This window comes from Lissotriton helveticus, chromosome 2_1 (assembly GCF_964261635.1).
Source record: "Lissotriton helveticus chromosome 2_1, aLisHel1.1, whole genome shotgun sequence".
In the NCBI taxonomy this organism is placed as follows: domain Eukaryota; kingdom Metazoa; phylum Chordata; class Amphibia; order Caudata; family Salamandridae; genus Lissotriton; species Lissotriton helveticus.
Genome location: NC_136059.1, coordinates 1,517,306,179 through 1,517,328,675, shown reverse-complemented (window position 1 = coordinate 1,517,328,675; position 22,497 = coordinate 1,517,306,179). Strand labels below are relative to the sequence as shown.

The following is a 22,497-nucleotide window of genomic DNA, read 5'->3' as shown; positions in this document are numbered from 1 at the left end:
TCCTCCTGAAGGGAAGGAGGGGAGGGATCAATGACCCACCAGTTCGAACAAGGGTCGTGTTCTTCCACCCCATGACCCACCTCGTTACATGAAGTGAATATTTTTTCATTGCACAGTTACTTAAAACCATTTGCAGTATAACTTACATCTATAACATTTTTAAAACAAAAACTAGAATTGCTTAAAAATCCTACCATTAAAAAGAGTTCACCTGGGACTTTAACCAATTTCAATTCTGAAAATATACCATTTACGTTAAAAGGAAAAAGGTTACATATACAGCATTATGACGAAATTTGATGAATCATTTTTAAAATGTGCCTTTAGTCAAATCAGCAGCAAGTCTGTTTTCTAGAGGCTGACTTGTTGCAGATCGAGACTCCTTCGATGTTGCTTGGACCATATTCTTCAATAAGTCTAAAGCACAACTCGTCCATGTATCTCCCAAATCTAGCCATGTCTGACGGTAGGGTGCAAGAAAAGAAAAACAAAGCTGCTTCTTTCACTGTCCGAACTCCTTTGCGTAGCCACATTGGTTTTAAAAGCTTCTGACAAGACTGCAGCAGGCCGGGGCAACAGCACATCAAATGTAGCCAAGATTCTGTTTTAAAGTTGCAGATTCTACATTTGATATTAAGATCAAAGGATTTCCACCCAGGATTTAGTTCTTTGATTGGGAGGGGCACTGGTCTGGCCCAATGAATGTTTTTAAGGGCCTTCCTCCCCAATGCTTGACTACGGTAAGGCTGGGTTTTATGCTCTATGTATGTTGCAATCAGCCCAGCTTGACCTCCTCCCATTTCATAATCTGCTAAGTCAATTTTACGCGACAGTTGATAGCATTGTTTGTTAATTGCATTTTTGATGGCCAGGTACTTTATGTCCTCTTGACTCCAATTTTGTATTTCCAGGTCCAGTGTTTCCACTGCTTCCTGCATTTAGAGTTGCCATGGGTTAGTTGTCCCTCCGTAGATCGGTTTTAGCATGCTCTTCAAGCTTCCAGCGGGGGCTTTGAGTACTTTATAGTAGTATTTCGCTTGCATATCCAGACAATCTTTATTCTGTTGCATCAGACCAAACTCCAGGCGAATCAGGCTGTTACGAGTATATTTTGGTAACTTGAATATACGTGTGTACTCCTGGCATTGTGCTTTTTCTGGCATAGTGTCCATTTTGCCTGGGAATGACTGTTCTGCGTACCCGGCAATTGCCCTTATTTTGGCTTGTGGGACTGTCGTTAGACTTTGCATTTTCTCGTGTAATTTGCACAGAGCGTAGATTGTCGACTGTACTTTGGAGTTCATTTTGTGTAGATATAGATTTGCTTTACCCGATTCACTTAACCAGCACCCAAGGTAATTATAGGATTTCGCAGCTGAGATAATCTTTTTGCCCAAATGGTATTTAAGTAATGCTTTTTATGGACAGCGACCGAAAATCATTACTTTGGTCTTATGAGAATTTATTTTTAATTCATTTATCTAGTTGTAAATGTATAGGGTGCTTAGACCCCTTTGTAGTCCAATTTTAGTATGGTCCATCACCACTAAATCGTCAGCGTATTGTAATCTTTGAAATTTGTTCGCTCCGATTTTGGGGATTGCAAGATTGGCATTGTGGAGCATCTTACCCAGATCTGCTGTATATAAGTTAAAAAGTGTAGGGGCAAGTATGCATCCCCGTTGTAGTCCACGATTTGTAAAGCGCTTTTTTGTTGTAGTATTGTCTACCAGCTTAACTTTAATCCAAGTGTTACTATACAGCAAAATAATGGCATTAAGGAGACCTGCTGGAATTTGCCAGTTGCGCAATTTAGTCCAAAACTTGCATCGGGGCACCCCATCAAATGCCGCCTAATAGTCTACAAAGCAGGCAAAGACTGTTTTTTTGTTATTGACGTTTGCTTGCTGACTTAAATAAGACATGGCCACAATGTTATCAATTGTAGAGCAGGCTTTGTGAAATCCTGTTTGATAGGCAGGGAGGATTTCATTCTCTTTAATTCATCTATTTAATTCTATCAATAGGGTACTTGCATAGGCTTTCCCTTCAATATCAAGAGGGCAATTCATCTATAATTTTTTGGCTCTGTATTGTCGCCTTTCTTGAACATTGGTTGTAAGAATGACCTGGGTCTTCTCTAAACATTGCTCCTGGAAGACCATAAGGACTAACCCTGGGCAAAGCACTACGCTACGCTCGCGTAGTTTGCGAAGTTTGCGCAACTTCGCACTACGCGAGCTGCACGTAGCACAGTGCGAACACGCGTAGCATAGTGCAGCGGTCATTTTTTTGCTTGTTCGCGGTCCTCAAAGTCATGTTCGCGACCGCGAGCAAGCAAAATGACATCCTGGCGAGACTCTCAACGCGGGGAGGTCAGGTTTCGCATTGCGAGTGGTCGTGCATGCTCGCGACCGCTCGCGATGAGAAACTACCAGTTCGCCTTGAGAAAGCTTCTGCTCGAGTAAAAATCTACTAGAGTGGCAGAAAACTACAGCTCGCACTGTGCAAGATGCTGTTTTCAATGATTGCACAGTGCCGGATGCTTGTTCGCACTGTGCAATCATTGAAAATGCATCTTGCACAGTGCGAACATGCTACTACGCAGCTCGCGTAGTGCTACGTGAAGTTCGCGTAGTGCGAAGTGCACTTCGCGTAGCTTCGCGTAGCGCTACTTCGTGAACTACTCCCACCCTTAATAAGGACCAGGTGCTCCATCTTTTCTTATATTTTTAATTACTGTTTCAACTGCCCACGGTTTCAGTTGTGAGCTCCACTTCCTTGTTTGTGCTCTCCATGGGGCATTCCCCTGTGCTTCCAGAATAAATGCAACCTTCCTTTTCTATGTAAATTATGCAGACGTGTCTCAACCATGCATTAGCGTGGACAGAATTGCGCCTGTCCAGTTTGTCATTTTCCAAACGGGCTACATATTGCCAAAGTTGTCGATATTTATGGGGCTTTGTGAGCTCATGGATCGTTATCCAATCTTCCTCTAATTTATTCTGTTTGAGTGCCCATAGCAGATGTTTGCACTCATTATGAAATTCTTTGTTCTTTGTGTTCCGGCAATCCTATGAGCTCTTTTTGCCTTATTTAGGTTACGTGTTATATCCCAGAGTTTTGTGTTGCCATGCCCGAGTTTGTGATATGGTTTTCACTTTTTAGTTGGAAATTAGCCTTCCTGTTACTGAGAGCAGTTTTCAAGGCGGAGGTCCATGCCATCCAATTTTCCATACTGGGCTCGATGCCAGGATGATTACCTCTAATCTCTTGTTCATCTTTCCATGCATTTAATATGGTGGCCTTGTGCTCATTCCATTTTATCCTTCTGTCTAATGAGTGTTCCTCAGTCCCTGTTGAATGAGCTACTAGGGAAGCTTGTTCCAGTTGTTTAATAGTAACATTTAATTCAACCTGAGAATTGCATGATCGCTGGTATCATGTGCTTTCATTTCAAAGTGAGTTATTTTCTGATTACGTTTATTGCACAGAAAGATATAATCAATTAACGAGCAATTCCTAAATGTGGCCATTCCTGAACAATTTGGGTCTGAACTTTTTAATATTTCCTCAGTGGACTTGAGGTCATAATTTTGCTGAAAGATATTGAAAATTCTTTCAGAGCTAATTAAATACAACCTTGTACTCGTCTTCATTCCCAGATGGTGCAAATTGAAGTTCCCCCCGGTCACTTGAGCTGGTAACAAATGAATGCATAAAATTCCTGTATTGAAATGATCATAGATTTTGTAGCCTCCAATTTTGACTGACCTTGCACGTTTAAATAATACATTTATTACAAGGATTGAAGTGCTTCCTTCTTTTTCCCTGTTTCCCTCTACTACAAGTGCCTGTACCATAACTGACTCGGTTTCTATCATCCTTACTGTCAACTGTTTTAAGTGTTCTACATAAATCGAGATCCTGTCCGATGGTCTACCATACCGGTTGCGTTTAATTGCTAATTTATGGAAACCTACATAGCCTTTCAGATGTACAGGCTCTGTGGCCCAAGTTTCTTGTAGACATAGAATGTTTCCTTCCGGCAGTATATTTATTGCTGTTGCTTGTTTAGGAGCTTTATGTATGCCCGCCACATTCCAAGAAACATCTTACTGATATGCTTCAATTTTTATAGTTCTGATCTGGTTGTATTTTAGAGGTACCTCTCAATATGCCATACAAAATGTTCCTTTGCTTTTTTTGTATATTTAGCTGTATTTGCTGAGTCGAATAAAATTAATGCATACTTTTCTTGCACGGACTCCATTATTGCAATCCTCCAATTTTTCGAAATTTCTTTTTCTTGAGCACCGCTTCTGAAATATGGTGATTTATCCAAGTCACTATAGTGTCTTCCTGGGGGTAATCTTAGTCCCTTGTTTCAAATTGAACACTGACCATATCTTCACTTTTTAGGTCTCGTGCCTAGCGTTGGACTACGCAGCAATGCTCGTGCAGCACGAGACATTTAGTAGGTGAAAAAATGGGGTTTCAGCACTGACCTAGGAATCTCACCCGCTTGTGCGTGTGATTTTCCTTTTGTGCTACCCCATTGGCTTTTGCGTGCGTCTTTTAATGAAAGACTGCACGCAATTGGCCAAAGTCGGGCGCATAGCTCCTACCATGGCCTATTGGTGTCTATTACGCGCACCAAGCGCGTAATAGACACCAATAGGCCATGGGAGGAGCAAGTATCGTGCCCAGACACAGGTGTGATACTTGAAATCGCATGCTTGGCTGTGGCGCGCGCACCACTCGCATCGCCGGTGTGTTTTGGTTTTTTTACATTTCACTGCCGCTTGTTTAATGAAGGCTGCAGTCTATGCCTGGTTTTTAAGGTAAGCGAAAGCCGATCCCCAACCTCTAAGTGCCGTCGAAATGTTTATAATCTAAATAGCATTAACTTTAATGAAAGGAATACCATGATCACACATTATGCCTTGCACCTGAGGTTTGCTGAGACAGCTATACGAACCCCTACAGTCCTCGTGCACTACTGGCCACCCAGGGTGGGTTTCCTTTCACCCCTCCGAGGATTTAGAGCTGTAATTGTAACCTGATCCCCGCTGGCACGTTGTTAGGACACAGAACGTGGCAAAGGGACAAACTGCGCTGAATCCTCGATAACCGGACTACAACCCCCATGCAAAACCCGGAGGGAACTACGCTACCCATCATGCTGTGCGCGGCGCATGCGCGAGGCTTGCACGCGGAAGTGCCGGCATAAAACGGACCGGGATGCAGAGACAGCCGTCGGATATTTTCTAGTCCACAGTGGGAATCTGTGCTTCAACGAAGGTGAGCCGTACCTCTGGAGAGACGTTCTCTCAACTCTTGTTCCCCGCGCATTGATGCGCCTGCGCCCCCAGTCCCCGCTCGAGGGTTCGAGCATTGCATACGCGCATTGAAGCGCCATCACACCCTGTCCCCGCTCGAGGGTTCGAGCATTGCATACGCGCATTGAAGCGCCATCACACCCTGTCCCCGCTCGAGGGTATTCGAGTGACTTTGAACTCGAGCACGCAGAGCAACAGTCCCCGTTCGAGGGTTATCGAACGAGTGGGCTACACCCTTTGATTTCCCTTACTCTTTCCTTTTGCCCTCTGTTGGAAGATGTCGGGACCGGCATCTATGCAGAGGACGAACTAGGGAGTTAGCTTTCCTCTCCCCCACCCGCTACCCCAGTTCGAGTGGCATTGCCGGCCACTGCTTAGCACGGTGTCCTCTGTTGGGTGGCTGCCGGGACCGGCAGTCGTGCAGAGGACGGTTGGACGCCCATAACATCGGCTTCTCCTCACCACTCTGGACCAACGGCTTCGCTGTACGTCTTGTAATACTTTGTCTGATTAAACAACCTGGTTTATCACCGCAATATCCGCCTTTGTTCGTTTGTACTGAGTTTAAGGTCCTACGGCTGTACCTACCTCAACCCCGGGGTACTCAGGGGGTTACACACGTCAAGTGGACATGGCTGCAGATAGTGCTGCTTGCTGCGCAGAGAAGCCAGTGCTGCCTACGGCAGAGAAAGATACGCGGATGATGTCTGTGAGCTGCGCAACAACGGGGATCCCCATCTTGGAAGCTCAGAGCTATGGAATCCCTCTGCCAGAGAGCTGTGCGCCTGTCCTCGGTGCCGCGGGATGACCGCTCAGCTCTGATCTGTCACACTCTCCTGGCGAGGCTGCGAGATGTCAGGTGCCGCCTGAGAGCTCCCCGGGGACACAGCGCCTGCTGATCATGATAGGTAACATGTTCCTAAGAGCTCCTTTTAGAGCTAGTTAAGTGCTCTCCTTACATTTTAATTGGCCGGGCAGTTAACATTGGCTCTCCGCCACCAGCCTGCGTGGCTCTGACACACTCTCCGTCCCCCCTATTATAATAGCATAGAAAGGACTTAATCACTCACTGACTGGTGGGAAAGAAATCCAAGAAATTCTTGCTGGGGAGCTGGGAAAGGACTGGTCGCCCGCAGTGGATGGTCCATAGGTTTGTGTGCAGCAGATTTCCTGCCAATTTGGCCGAAGGCAGTAGTACTTCTCCACAGTAGGCGAACGCACCCATGATACCAACATCGGACGAGTGCCGGCGCTCCTACCTGCACTCAAAAGGCGAGGCTGTTACTGTATCTGAGGTAACTAAGGTTTTTTTCACAAACCTCCTACTTCTGGAGGTCAGATGTACTTTTACAAAATAAACTGAGCTCAACAGGGAAGGTCTCGTTACTAGAGTCGACTGCTGTGTCTCTGGTTGGTGTTGTGTGAGCAGATCATCTGTTCCTAGATTCACAGGCCAATACGTTTTTAATTTACACTTCACAGCTCTTCAGTCAGGCCCAGACCCAGTGCAACGCTTTTCAGTCACACTGGCCCTCTGAGCTCCCAGGAAAGAAATCTAAAAAGAAAAATAGATTGTCATACTTATTTTATTAATCAGACCAGGAGCGCGATTTGGCATTTCTGCGAGAGCAGTGCCTTAAGATAGAACTAAAGAGAAAAGGGACAACAGACCACCTTTAACTGTGTCCATCCTTGAGACATTGGAGATTAAGGTTTGCTTCTGGGGATGTCAAGACTTTGGAGAAAGACGTTTGTTAGTGTGGTGGATGGAGAACATATTGAGATAGAGCGTGACATGGAAAAAATTAGGCTTTTCGTACATCTGGGACTACCTGAGGGTTGGAAAATGCATGTTTTGGGGAGTTTGTATGATCTATAGGTCACTTCAACACCTTAACGAATTTAAATGTTATGTAAAACAATCCAATTAGATTTTGCCTGAACTGGCATCACAAATTGGTGAAAAAGTAATGCACGTAGTGTTTTTAATCTTTGTCTATTCAAAGACTAAAAGGCTGTAGGGAAAAAGATGAAGAGAGCAGCAGCTGCATAATAGAGGATAGCTAATTCAGATTCAATGCTTATTTTGTATGGCGATCGGCAATGCGGGAGATGAAGGAGATCGTACAGCATTTGCCATATGAATATAAAGGAAGAGCCAACAGCATGGATACAAGAGGGAAAACTATTGCGAACACATGCTTCAAGTCGTCTTTTGATTCAGCCCATACAGCCAGCAGGCAGCTGCTTGCACGCATAATATTACACAGACATTCAAGGCAAATAATTTCTAGTTTTAACTGTGGAGTGTAAGATAACATTTTTGACACTCCATTCATGGTTGAAAATATTTTCAGCGGTGTTGTCGACAATTCACTGTAACAAATGAAACATGTTTATGAAACAGTAAAAGCAATGGGAGCTTTGCTGGCCATATGAAATTTTTGATGTGGTTTCCAGTGTAAGACCGTTCTCCGTTTACCCAGACTGTGCAACAAAACAATTTGACTCTTTAACTCGTGTCACATTAGCAACAACCCTGCCAAGTAAAGCGGGGTCATGTTTTACCTGGTACCACCGCTCTGGCGCTGAGCGATTGGGAGCAGCAGTGGTATGTTTTTTTCTCTGATGCAACATGTGGGTACCAATCCTGCGTTATAGCTGTCAGGAGCGTCAGTAGCTGGCTTTTTGGTGCCCTATCTCCGCTCTGGTTCCGGACACTGGTAGGAGTTAGGGGCATGTCTGATGTGCCATGGCTTGTTTTTCTTGCAGCATACAAAATGTTAATAAAACAACTTGAGTAAGGGCGGAGAATGCTTTTGAACTGCAGATGCCCGCGAGCATTTACATTCCTATAAAACACGGGGGCACCTAAAAGCTAATGTAACCACCTACAGTGAGAGCCCCCGTGGGGTTTGTTTCCCGCAACACAAAAACCATTTGCGAACCCCATCCCTCCTTAGATGACTCTTTGAGCTGAAGTTTTCTCTGAAAAACAGTTTGTGCTCCATAATACTGCATATATTATACTTCTCAAGATAATGTGGCTTGTGAACATGTACCCAAGGTTTTATCTATCTGTGTGTTCTGTTTAACCCCTCCCACGCTTATGACGGAACTGCTCCGTCACGCCCCTCGGGTGGGCTGTGCTGGTGACGGAGCGGTTCCGTCATGGCCCGCTCGCCACGCCTGCGCGGCGCGTTCTATTGAGCGGGCGGGGCCATGACGGAACCGCTCCGTCACAAGCACAGCCCGCCCGAGGGGCGTGATGGAGCGGTTCCGTCATAAGCGTCGGAGCGCCGCGCGGCCCCCCCTGCCCCTTAGCGCTGCGGCGGAATAGCCGCCGCAGCGAAGGGGTTAATATTGGCTCTCTGTTTACTTTGGCCTTTTCATCACTTTCACTTTTCCAATCCATATCTCTTTTCTCTCTCTCTACATTGCTTTTTCACTTTCTCCCGTCATCTTGCTCCCTCACTTGCTTGCTATTTGTTTGTCCACTCTGAGCATTTATAGTGCAATAGCTCTCGCGTTATTAAAGTTTGAGCTATTGGTGTTTCATTATTTAGCAATGCCAATAGTTCAAATTTTAATAATGCTAGACCTATTGCATTGCAAATGCTTTTTAAATAAGACAGTGATGGTATGTGTTGAAGGAGCCTTGATAAATTCTCCCTATTTACTACTTCGTGCCTAACCATTGATTTATAGAGTGGTTGAAAAATGCTTTTACATGTAGTACTAGTGTGGGCAGAGTTTAATGTCTTGCCAGTCACAGGCTGTAAGTGTTTTGTTCTTTTGCCTAGTATCTCTGTGTGAAGGTTGGATATATTGCCAGTCTCAGGCTGTAGATAATTTGTTCCTTCACATGGTGTCTCTTTAGGAAGATCACAAGCGGTTTTATCCAAACAGGTTTCAATTATGGCTTGTTGACCTTTCTTTGCTGCCTCCACTTGTACAATGTGCTTTAATTCTCGAGTAGCTGATGAAGTTAATGAAGTTGTGATGTTTACCGTGGCAGAACCTTCTCCTAGGCAAGTATTTTGTTTTTGCATCTTAGTAAAAATCAGGTATGGCTTTTTTTTTTATTTTATTTTTAGCGTTCCGTTTAGCTGAGTATATGGACTGCCCCCTGGGTCCGTAATAGTCAATATCTGTTGAGTAAAGTAAGTATAATTGGTTTCGGAATTGCCTGGATTTTCTTACACGTGGCTGTCCACGGGTCCCGCCCTTATCCTCCCTCAAGTCCCGGTTCCCTGATCCTGGTCCTCTTCCCCACTCCATTCCCGGACATACCCTCCTCCCGTTCCCAAGGCCTATCAGTCTTCTTCCCCTTCCTCATCAGACTCTATGGGGTCCTCCTCTGGTAGTGGGTCACAGATTTCTCCCCGGTACGCATTCCAGGGGGTCCATATTTTGTTCCATTTTCTTGGGCACGCTCGGCCTAAGTATACTGCCCTCTCTGTCACCATCGCCCTGTCCATATTCTTGCACCATTGTGTTTTTGTTGGCAGGTCTGCCACCCCCCAGCGCTGCGCTACATCACATTTGGCCACCATAATGCCCAACGTGACCCAAAGTTGGCCATTTCGGGACAAGTCGTTTGGTCCCCATATGTTCAGCAGGCATGTTCGCGGCTCAGGGAGAAGTGAGGTCCCTAGGGTCTGTGACACTGTGCGCATTATTTGCCTCCAATACTCCTGGATGTGTGGGCAGTCCCATATCGTGTGGTAAAATGAGCCCACAGCCTCGAAGACAATAAGGGTGCTGTGCTCTGTGAATGCGGTGTAACGTTGTTCTCGTGTAGTATACTCTATGTAAAATTTTGAGTTGCACAAGCCTCAGTCGAGCAGAGATGGCCACCTCCCGCGGGGACACAAGCGCCTCATGCCATTCATGTTCGTCCATCTCGCCAATCTTTCCCTCCCATTTATCTTTCAACGGAGTCATTGGGTCGGGCAAGTTATTAATGAGCTTGCGGTATGTCAACGGCGTCGCTCTCTCAACCATGAAGTCTGTGAGGAGACGATCCTCAATCGGGGATGCCTCCGGTATGTCTTCCCCGGGGGGTACGGCAGCGAGCAATGCATGCTGTATCTGTACGTATCAGTACGATTCCTGCGGTCCCATCTCGTACAGTTCCCTCAGACGGTCGAACGCTATTTCCTCTCCTCTTTCCCATAGGTCCCCCATCGTTGATATCCCGATGGCGTCCCATTGGGAGAAACCCTTACTGTTTCTCAAGTTTCCCAAGGCTCGAGAGTCCCAAAGCGAGGTGAGCATTGTTATTTTCCCTTTCCAGCCCAGCGTCGCCAGTGCCGTATGCCACAACTCTGTGGTGAGTGTCGTGGGTCCTATTAATTTTCGCACTTGGCGTTGGTCATAAAGCGGGGCTAACACACTATCAGTGCCCAGTTGTGCCCAATCTGCCTGGAAGGCCGGGTCGGTCCGTGAGACGTGCATCCACTGATTGATGGGCTTGAGATGGGCCGCCCAGTAATAGAGCCTGAGGTTCGGCAGCCCTATCCCACCGTCATACTACCCCCTGTGCATTTTGGCCTGCGCAATTCGCGCCGGGCGGTTACTCCACAGCAATCCTGATACCAAGGCTGCCACCTTCTTAAAGTATCCCGGAGACACCGGGTATGGCGTATTCTCCAGTGTATATATAAAAAACGGGGAAGGGACATCATCTTATAGAGCGCCGCTTTGCCTAGCATCGTCAAAGGCAATCCCGCCCAGAATTTGACGTCCTGTTTCAATCGTTCCAAAGGTGGTGCCAGATTCACGCGTGCGAACTCCGTAGGATCCTTTGTAACGTGGATCCCCAAATATTTAAAGGAGGAGCCAGCCACCCTTAGTGGGCAGTCTACGCCCAACTCTGGGAGCAGGCCTTTCTAAACATACATTTCTGATTTATTCCAGTTTATCGTGTACCCCGATACTGTACCATGATCGTTACAGAGGTCTAGAAGAGCTGGCACCCCATGTTCAGGGTCAGTTAAATACACCAGCATATCGTCTGCATAGAGGGAGAGTCGATCCTCCCATCCCTCCTTCCACCTTATTCCCGTAAGTAACGGAGTCTGCCTTATCAAAATCTCCAGGGCGAGCGCAAAGAGCAAAGGTGAGAGGGGGCAACCCTGACGGGTGCCCCTCCCCAAGGGGAACGTCCGCGAGATATGTCCGTTCGCGACCACGTGAGCGACCGGCTTCGTGTACAGTAGTTTGATCCACAAGATGAAGATTGGGCCAAAGCCCATGCGAGCTAGGACCTCAAAGAGATAGTTCCATTCAACTAGGTCAAAGGCCATTTTGGCATCCAGGGCCAGTATGACCGCCCGATCTGGGATCTTGTCTGCCCTTGCAAGCACTCCGTGCACCCTGCGGAGGTTCATCGCCGTGTTCCTGTGCGGCATAAATCCGGACTGATCCGGATGTATAAGATCCGGCAGATGTGACAGTAACCGGGAAGCCAGGAGTTTGGCCAGGATTTTAACCTCCGCATTCAGCAATGAGATAGGGCGGTAAGAGGAGCATTCCTCCTGTGGCTTCCCAGGCTTGGGAATCGCTACTATGGTAGCTATCCTCTGATCAAGCGGAAGTTCGCCCTGCTCTAGACAGTCTTTATACATGGCCAACAAATGGCCACTTAGAATGGTATCAGGCCGAGTCCGAAAACCTATCGGGATGCCATTTGGACCGAGCGCCTTGCCAGGCTTCAGCGCTCGGATCGCCCTCTGTATCTCTTCCCTGGTTATGTCCGCATCCAGTTCAGCTTTCGCCTCCGGGTTCAATGTCGGGGTTACTATCCGTTCCAAAGCTGCCCCCGCCAGATCGGTGGAAATAATCTGGTCGGGGGTGTAGACCCCTTCAAAGTGCTCCGCCAGTATCTCCACTATCTGCTCAGGGCTCGACTGAAGTACACCTTGGCTGGCTGTCACCTGTTGGATACCCCTTGCGCTACCCCCTCTCTTGTCTAGCCAGGCCAGCATCCTACCCGCCTTATCTCCGACGTCATCAATCCTGTTCTGTGTGTCTGCTATTTGATCCCTCACTTGGTGTCGGAGGTGATCTGTGTATAACTGCTGTTGCAGTGAAAGGGTGTGTGCCGTGTCCAATGTTGGGTTTGCCTCATGTAGTGTTGTTGCGTCGCTAAGAGCCAATTCGAGTCTGGTCAGCTCAGCAGCCCCTTCCCGTTTGTGGCCCGTGATTGAGTTTATGGCCTGCCCACGCAGAACCGCCTTGTACGCCTCCCACAGAACCCCGGAAGATCCCACAGAGTCGACATTTTCTTCAAAGTACTGTGTGGTTGCTTTGCGGAGGGCCTTCCTGACCTGCGGAACCTTGAGATATGTAGCTTGTACGGGATAGATACGTCTGCGTGACTTTTCTTGCGTAGAGATTGTTAGGGTTATCGGGGAGTGATCTGAGATGCCTCTAGGGTGTATGTCAATGGTATCTATGTGTTGTATTCCGTCACCTAGTGACAGAAAGTAATCTATCCGTGACAGGCTGTTGTGGACTGTGGAGTGGTATGTGTACTGCTGATCTCGAGGGTGGACGTGTCGCCAGACATCTACAAGACCCATTGCCGTTAGAAATCTATGAAACCGGGAAGGACCCCCAGACGGGGCAGTCGCCGGGAATTTATCAAGTTGCGTGTCTATTATAGCGTTAAAATCACCCCCAAGAATGACATCTCCCTCGGGAAGGGTCAGCAAGAAGTCACCCAGCGCCGGAAGTTTTATTGAGTGAAGTGACGGTGGGATATAGACCGACACCACATTAAGAAGCCGCCCCTCCCACTGCCCCTGTACTGCTGCGAAGCAGCCCTGTCCGTCGGTCATTGTGCCTAAGGGGATGAATTGCGAGGATTTCTTCATCAGGATGCCGGTACCCCGGGATCCCGAAGAGAATTCCGAGTGGACTAACATTCTATAGCCTCTTCTGTCTAAGGCCTTAGTCGCCCCTCCAGTTAAATGTGTCTCCTGTAGCAGTGCCAGGCTAGGCTTTTGCCTCTTCAATGCCGTCAATACCAGGCCACGTTTCACCTTATCCCCCAAACCTCTTACATTCCATGTCAGTATTCGTAGGGGGGAGCCACGTGAGCACGACCCGGTCTCCTCCGAGCTACGTATCGGACCAGCCGCCATTGCTCGACTTATGGGCGTATTGAAGTGTATCCAGGTTACGGACCCGAACCCCTGGGGCCATCTTATCCGCTAGAGTAATCATCCATAACATTCCATTCCTTGACCATCTTTGTGAATTCCTAACAAACAACCAACAACCCCCTCCCTGCCTCCCTGCTTAACGGACCTTCAACTGCCCGCCTCCCCAACTGAGCAGAGCGCTTTACCCATCCCAAAACTGGAATACTTGCACGTTGGGTGAGAGTGTCTCAATGGGCAGGCGGCATCCCTGCTCTCATCAGGGTCACCCCGGCCAGTGTCCACCCACGACTCTTATGCAATAGTAGTTAAGAAAAGGAGACCGCGTCTATTGTGCAGGCAGATTTTCCGAACTAGTCCCCTCATTCAGTCTCTGGTAGGTCATGTGACGGTGATCTGTTTGCGTCTCCTCTGCCAGATGATTGTGACCCAGCCCGGCAATCCTCGCAATATCCGTGGTTCGTTCTGTTGGACCTACGTGGAGGTCCCGCGGTGCGCCATCCTTCGAGCCAGTCTCTGGCCGCCTCCGGGGAGTCGAAGAACCAGACTTTTTTGTCGGCGACCACTCGAAGCCGGGCTGGAAACAACATGGAGTAGGGAAGTTCCTTCTCTTGCAGTGTCCTCTTTACTTCCAGACATGTTCTCCTCCGACGCGAAACTTCGGCCGTATAGTCCGGAAAGAAAGATATTCTCGAGTTCTGGATTTGGATGGCCGGAGCCACCCTCGCCGCTTGCAAAATGGCGTCCCGATCGCGAAAATTGAAAAGTCTTGCCAAGATCGGTCTCGGTGGGGCCCCTGGTTTCGGCTGGCCTCCTGGTACCCTGTGGACCCTTTCCACAGAAAAAAAGTTCGAGAGGCCCTTAGGATTAAGCTGAGTCTTGATCAAGTCTTCCACATACAAATCCATGGCACCTTTTGTTTCCGATTCCGGAACTCCTAGGATGCGAACGTTGTTCCTCCTGGAGCGCCCTTCATGGTCGTCCAGCTTCTCCTTAAGTACCTTGTTGTCCGCCTGCAGTTTCTCCTTGTCCCTCTGTAGGTCCGACACATCCTCCACCAGGGATTTGGCGACCACCTCCACTTGCTTCACCCTTTCACTCATTTTCTGGAGGTCAGCCCGAATGAGCGTTACTTCCGTTGCCCCCACCGTCGCTTGCACCTGGGCCAGGGCGATGAGTATCCAGCGTGGCTTTCTTTACTCCGTCTCCCTCCGACCCTTTGGTCAATGACTTGCGTTGCTCCGGCACAGGGAGAGATTGTTTTTCGTAAGCAAATTTGTCAAGCTTAGCCTGGGTGGAATTATGCTTAGGCCCCCTGCCCACCATTGTCGAGTGCCGATGAGGTGTTCACTATCAGGCGCACCTGGTGGGGCTCCGCCAGGCGGAGATCGACGGGGTCTCTTAAGTCTCAAACGTATCCCGATTATGGGATCACGCGCAATGATCGTGCTGAGTAGGGTTCAATTTGACGGGTGGGCCAGCACCTCCACTCCGGTCGCAGCGCTGGTGAAGGCTATCGTTGTCAGGCCCGATGAGGCCGTGGCGTGTGCCGGCTGGACCTGCACTTGTGGGAGGCTCGTCTCCAAAGTCGCGTGGGATATGGAAAATGGCGGCGGTGTCGCATCAATTCCGGGCTCCGTTTTCAGTCCGCACTGCCGATGCCTGTGGTTGCTTTGGGTGAAGTATTTCACCTCCGGAGGGACTGTGGGAATGCCGGGTTCTTTACCGCCTGTGTCGCTCAAGTCGTATTGCACTGCGAGCACTTCCGGTCGGCGCACCTTGCCTAGGTCTCACTTCCGCCCGGGCGCCCCTTCAACCAGCGTTCGCTGCTTTCCCAGCGCCACTAGGCCGCCTTCAGGAGTCGTGTTTTCCTCCGATTTCCGGCGCGCCGCTGCTCCGAAACTTCTCTGCTGGAGGTCGTATGGTCACCGCACCCGGGCCATCCCTTCCGAGATTGTCGATGAGCAGATAGACATGCGGATTGATGCGGGATGCCACCTTACCCCGGGAGCCTCTCTAGTTTGCTGCCGCCATCGCCGGCTGCTCGCCACGCCCCCAGGTATGGCTTTGTATTCAATTGCCTACCCTGATTTTGAGCCGATTTTGTTACTGGCTCTGTCGAAACATACTTTGACTGCCCCCAACTTCTTCTAATTTGTGTAGTCTTTTGGCACTTCAGTTGTTTTCTTAGTCTTTTCTTCATGCGCCGTGACAGGTTAACCTGCGTAGTACTGGTTAGATTTTCCTGCTTACCTTCCTTTGTCCAGCTTTTCGCTGTTTGCTATCAGTTAACTATTACTAAATCTGTATTTGTGTTTGTGCTGACCTCACTTGGATCCTTTTTCGTAGTATTTGCAAGGCATAGCAAACATTTTATTACCACCTGCATTAGTTACTTTTGTTTTTAGGTCCTCAATTAGGGTGGACAGGACTTCCGGGATTGTCACTAATTTGTCAATTGTTGGACAACAGCCACAGTCTGTGTTTAATGTTGTTGCATAGGCTTGGGCCAGCAATATTAAAGTGTTCAAATTAGCCAATTTTTGATCGATCCCTGATATTTCTTTTGCCATAATATTGAACAAGTCTACTTGGACCTCCATCTTATTTGACTGATAATTCAGTGCCTCTAATGTGAGTTGTGATGTTTTGCAAAAGATATCCCATATAGTTCTGGGTCAGTTACTGCTGCGGAATGATTGATGTCAGGGTTTTGACAAAGGTTGTCTTTTTCCAGGCTATTGCTGGAGATTATTTCACTCTCTACTGTTGAGTGAGTTTGTATGTTATCTTTACTGTTAAGTGTCCTGTGTTCCAATGTGTCTACCACCATGTTCTGGGATACCGTGCCTTGAGGGCTTGGATTATCTCCTCCCAATAATTCCTTTTTTTATTTATATTATGTTGTATTCTAGGCGACTATGTCAGCGGGGTCAATATTTGTATTTACTGTTACCTGATCATTTTGATTTATTTCTACATGTTGTATTTGCTTTAATGATTGATAATTCTTGTTCTGGCTGAGTCCCAATTGAATCTATGGACCCTTTAGTATTGTTAATTTGGTCGTTCATTGGGTTTGTTTTCCCTATTGGTGTAATCGGTGCAGGTAGATGGTCCTGTCTCTCGTGATTGGATAGCATAGCGCCCACTGGATCTTTAAAAAAATCAAATTGACTTGGTTGTTAATTAATTTTGCAAACATTCGGAACACTGGTGAGATTACGATTGAGCCACCCCCCAGTTTTTGCTTTATTGGACTTTGCCGTCGAGCCTTGAGGTTTTTTCTTCCTTTTTATCAGAGGAAAGGGTACGCTCTCTCTCTCTCTCTCTCTCTCTCTCTCTCTCTCTCTCTCTCTCTCTCTCTCTCTCTCTCTCTCTCTCTCTCTCATATCCTGACCTCACAATTCACCTTTTCTAGTTGTATTTTTCTTTTGCTTTTCCCTTTTTAACCATTTTTTATTTTTATTTGATCAGAGTCACAGAAGTTCACCTGACAAGGGTTGTGACCACTGACTGCCCCCAGTATTCGCCACCAACCCCTGGAGCAATATAATCAGTAGTAGCAATCTACTCGGCGACGCCAGGGAAGTAGCCATTTACTTGCCTGCCTTCACTACAGGCTCGCACAAAAAGGGTGTGGACGGGAAACACTGGAGAACACCGGACCAAAATCCAAACGCCGGTCAACTCCTTTTACTTGCTGTGGCTCCAGCTGGTACCCCCTGGCCCCCGGCCACCGCCAAGCACCGTTGCCGTCAATCCCGTCACACCCAGGGGGAGACCGGCACAGGCATGCAGACAGACAGGGCTCCTCTCACTCTCCCACTGCAACACGGCTAACTCCCCCCCCCCCCCCCTTCCCCCGGGCAGGGCAGCTCACAGGGTCACAAGCCCCTCTCGCCTACAGCAGTGGCTGGCAGTCCTGGGGCTGATTCAACAGCGGCCGCTGCAGCGAACAAAACCGGGGACCGGGACCACACTCTGGCGCCCAACATCCAGTGTCCAGCTCCGGCGCCGACTCACAGGCTCACTTGCGTAGTTTGTGGCAGTATTGTTAAGTCAGAATTTGCTTTTAGTGGGCATTACAGGCAAGTTCTAGCAATGGACGTACCTTCTAATGAGCACATTATTAACAAGAGCTGATTCTGTTATTGCAGTATATTTACAGGATGTTTGCTCAGGCCACCGGAATTATGCGATTGTGCAGCTGTAGCGATTTTCACATAATTTATAGATTTCCCACATAGTTTGTTATCTGCTGCATAATCTGCAGATGCAACAAAAAATGCGTTCCTGGACCTAACTCAAATGGTTCAAAAGTTACAGAAAATGTAGTGACACGTGATGCCACGCAGTAGAAGGGTTTATCAGAGATTGACTGGTCACCTTTCTGTTGCTTATTGCTATATTTGGGTATTAAACAGGTACTAATGAGGTACTCGCAATCCCTAGACAGTGTTGAAAAGTGTAAAAAGTACAAAATAATGAAGTGAGGCTATCAGAAAATGTGCCACATTGCGCACCATAATTTGGCTTTTTTTGCCACATAATTTACTCAACCCTGCTGCATAATTCCAGTGGCCCTCGGTATCATACTTCATTAATCAGCCTAAAATATCTGGCAATAGAAGTCTGCATATATTTGGCAATAGTTGTCAGTCAAACAATTGGGTGCATGTATTTGATCAAATTGGTTACTGTTTCTTGTGTGTTTACCGTGCTGCTTAGCTGTAAGCCTTTAGTAGAAAGTGACATATAAAAACATAAGACTTCAAAACATTTTCTTTCAGACACCAATTACGTTCCAGGATGTTGCTGCCTATTTTTCTGATGAGGAGTGGAAGCTTTTGCACGAATGGCAGAAGGAACTTTACAGGAACGTGATGAAGGACATTCACCAGGCTTTGGTCTCTCTGGGTAAAGCGTGACTGTCTTTGTTTTCTAAACGTTGTACAAGCTCGCAAATATATGGCCTTGTTTGTATTTTTGCTTCTCATGGAGTAGTTTGATTTATTTATTCAAGTTGCAGTAGTTGACTCATTAACACATTCAGTATGATTGTATTTGTTACGCAGCCTGCATTGTCCAATCCAACTTTTTGGTGTAGATCTGTAAACTATAGGTATTTTTTTGTGGCTTGTAAAAGCTGAAAACGATTCACCCCCTACTATACTTCATTGTCACTTCATGCTTCATTTTCTTCCAAAAAAAGACTTTCCTGAATTTGGAAAATTATTAACACATCTGGGGTCAATGATATTGTCCAGTGTGCCTGAAGCGGATGAAAATATAATGTACGTGGGTCAGGTAACAGAAGGAGTTTCCTACTCATCAGTCTCGAGAGCTTTGGGTTATTTTACCAATGGAGAGGGATAGCTCCACTATCTGTGACGAGTGAGGCATGTTTATTCTGACAGTGCAAATTGAGGTATGATTCTGCTAAGTGTGACAGATAAGAGCTGTGTGTACAGTCTGCCCTGATGGAGGGATAAATCAGCAAAGTATAGCTTTGCTTTGAGGGCCGGTCGACATGTGACCTGTTGCACCTGTCTCTAGATGAGCAGGAGTCTATTCGAGTCCTTGGTGCTGGTACATTGTCAAAACACTGCTCTGGAGCATTGTAGGGGCATACATGCCTTTCTGCTTCCAGAGAGAGTGGAAAGAAGGTGCCGCATGGGGGTACAAGGTATCAGTCACTTATTTTTCTAAAGACGTTGGCCTTGTGGGAGGAGGTAAACACTAGGGTTCGAGACTTAGGTCATCAACTGGTTGCTAAGAGACAGGGTAACAGCAGATAGGTTGCCAGAGCTGTAGCAATAATTTCAGGCTGCCGTTGTGACTTCAAATGGGCTAGCACTTGGCTAGGCCTGGCAAAGTCTCTGATCATCCAAGGTGGTACAGGTGGTGGGGTTGGTTTAGAAATGTGATAGAGAGCAAGGACACAGATCTCTGCCTGTTTCACTCTAGATGTTGTAAGAAAAGAGATGCTAATCTCTAGTGCTTGGACCACAATCCCACTCAGCGTGCAGCATATAAATGCTCACAAACTTTGTCATGTCTGGCTGATATTCTGCATTTCTGAAGTCCACTGTGCCTACATATTGGTTCATGAGGCACTAAAGAGGGATATGCCGCAGTGCCGGCCCCATGTCCACACTTTAGACTGTCTTATTTCTTTCTAATTTGGAGATCTCAAGGGGAATTGATGGATTCAGCTTTGCAACTGCCATTTGTTCCCGGGTCCTTGAGGCCTAAGTGGTTCTAAATGATTGCCTTGTTTCCTTTGTAACTGTGTATCTTACAAGGCAATTTTTATTTTGGGGACATGGATTTAACCCTCTCCTGACTAGGGGTGAATGTTTGATTTGCTCTACATTCCGTCCATCATCTGTGTGTCTTTTGTTTTCTCGCCCTAAGTGCGCTGGGTATGCCAACGTGGGTCCCGGCTCACTGTGCCACTGGATTCAAACTAGCCTGGCTGATGAGGGGTTCAGCCCCGAAACCGGTCCCAGGATGCTTGTTTCCGGTCCAGGGAGGACCTAGCTTTGCAGTTTGGGCTGGACTGTTCCTGTGAGGCACAGGGTCACGACTGATTTTCATATGGCTGGGTCTAAACTGGGGTGGCATAGTGAGCAAAAGAACGATGGATTTAACCCAGATCTCTTGACTGTGGGTGAATGTTTGATTTGCTGTACATTCTGTCCATCATCTGTGTTTCTTTTGCTTTCTCGCCCTACGTGCACTGGGTATCCCCAGATGTGGGTCCCAGGCTCACCGTGCCACTAGATTCCAGCTAGCTTGGCTGATGAGGGGTGATGTCCCGAAACCGGTCCCAGGATGCTTGTTTCCGGTCCAGGGAGGACCTGGCTTTACAGTTCGAACTGTTCTGTTTCCATGAACCACAGTGTCAAGAATGATTTGCATATGGCTGGGTCTAAACTGGGGTGGCACAGTGATCAAAAGAACAATGGATTTAACCCAGAGTGGGGAGAATGTTTGATTTGCTTTACATTCCGTCAATCTTCGGTGTCTTTTACTTTCTTGCCCTGCGTGCCCTCGGAATGCCCAGACGTGGGTCCTGGGCTCACTGTGCCACTGGATTCAAGCTAGCCTGGCTGATGTGGGATGATGCCCCGAAACTGGTTCCAGGATGCTCATTTCCGGTCAATGGAGGACCTGGCTTTGTAGTTCTGGCTGGATTGTTCCCATGAGGCACAGGGTCAAGACTGATTTGCATATGGCTGGATCTAAACTGGGGTGGCATGGTGAGCAAAAGAATGATTGATTTAACCCAGATCTCTTGACGCGGTGAATGTTTGATTTGCTCTACATTCTGTCCATTTTCTGTGTGTCTTTTGCTTTCTCGCCCTAAGTGCGCTGGGTATGCCCAGATGTGGGTCCCGGACTCACTGTGCCTCTGAATTCAAGCTAGCCTAGCTGGTGAGGATGGATGCCCTGAAACCCGTCCCAGGATACTTGTGTCCGTTCCGGGGAGCACCTGGCTTTCCAGTTCAGGCTGAACTGTTCCCATGAGGAACAGGGTCAAGACTAATTTTCATATGGCTGGGTCTAAACTGGGGTGGTATGGTGAGCAAAAGAACAATGGATTTAGCCCAGATCTCTTGACTGGGGGGGCATTTTTGATTTGCTCTACATTCCGTCCATCATCTGTGTGTCTTTTGCTATGATCTTTGTGTCACTGCTGCTTTTAGTTGGTTCAGCTTGTTGTAACGCATTCACCTGTGCACTTAGTTTTGGCTCAAAGAACGCTAATTATTAGGTCTTGCGCCTAGCGTTGCAGTGCGCAGCACTGTTCGCGCAGCGAGAGACCTCTTGGAGGGGGTTTCAAAATCGCCCTAAGAATTGCACACGCGATTTGGCTTTGCGGGCGTCTTTTTATAAAAGACAGCACGCAATTGGCCAAAGGCGGGCGCATTGCTCCGCCCCTGGCCTATTGGTGTCTATTATGCGCACCATGGCATGTGGTTTCAATTATCGTGCCCAGACACGGGCACGATAATTGAAACCACATGTCTTGTTGTGACACGCGCACCACTCGCGAGTTTGTTTTACAATACCGTTCCCTTTCAGTTTCGCGATCACTTTCACCGCCGCTTGTTGCCTTCTGTGTTTTTTTCTGTAAAGCATCTGTGAATCAATGCTGATGTGCAAGTTATGAGGTTTTTCAGGAATAGGTCATGTTCACTTTTAGAAAATGCTTCTTACTCCATTTCAATGGGGGGTGCTGGGAGAAGTGGGGGGGAGACTTGTGTTAAAAATGTCTTCTGTAAACACTTCTCCTGCTGAACGACTCTCCTACGGGTGCTCATGAAAAACGCAACACCGATGTGAACTCCGTGCAGTTCGCTGTGCACTGCACTTGTGTTTATGGGTGAATATGCAACTGTTTTACAATTGTCATGACTGAAGCGTAGAGCCTCTACACATATCGGTCTTTGCTCATAGTCAAGCCAGTGACCTCAGTATTAAAATACCATATTCTGTCTTCCATTAATAGGAGTTGCATTAATTTTATTATTGCATGATGTTTGTTGCTTTTATTGTGCCTAGCCTGTTAACGGCTCGTGACCTGCCTCCTAGAACCAAGGTAGACACCCTGCTCATTCATTTACTAGCCTGCACGTGTTTGTTTATAAGGAGAAAATTTGTAAATCGCTTTATTACTGAAATGAAGCCACTTTAGCAACTCTATATGTCGTCACTGCTGGCATGCCTCCAGCGAACGGGAAGAGTGTGAAAAATGTCTATTTTATTAAAATAAATCATCACTGCACGTCAACGAGTAGTTAAGCAACAAACCCTGATGAAATCCAAGCAGCAAACATTAAAATTCTTTCCTCCAGGCCTATGCATCCGGGCGGTATAGAGGTCTCGCCCACAAACCCAGAAATGCTATTACTAGCCCAGCTGTTGAATCTATCAATTGCTACTGAGATACATGTGTGCCCGACCCCAACACC

General features: G+C 47.4%; 1 protein-coding gene across 2 annotated transcripts in view; it reads left to right on the top strand.

Moving 5' to 3' along the window:
* The window catches only part of LOC144818734 (zinc finger protein 484-like), a 253,023-nt gene that overhangs the window by 7,622 nt on the left and 222,904 nt on the right, over positions 1–22,497 (top strand). For both annotated transcript variants that reach the window (XM_078676426.1, XM_078676425.1), the window contains exon 2: positions 18,307–18,433. In XM_078676426.1, the coding sequence (XP_078532552.1) occupies positions 18,307–18,433 (127 nt within the window). The remainder of the gene's footprint in view (positions 1–18,306; positions 18,434–22,497) is intronic.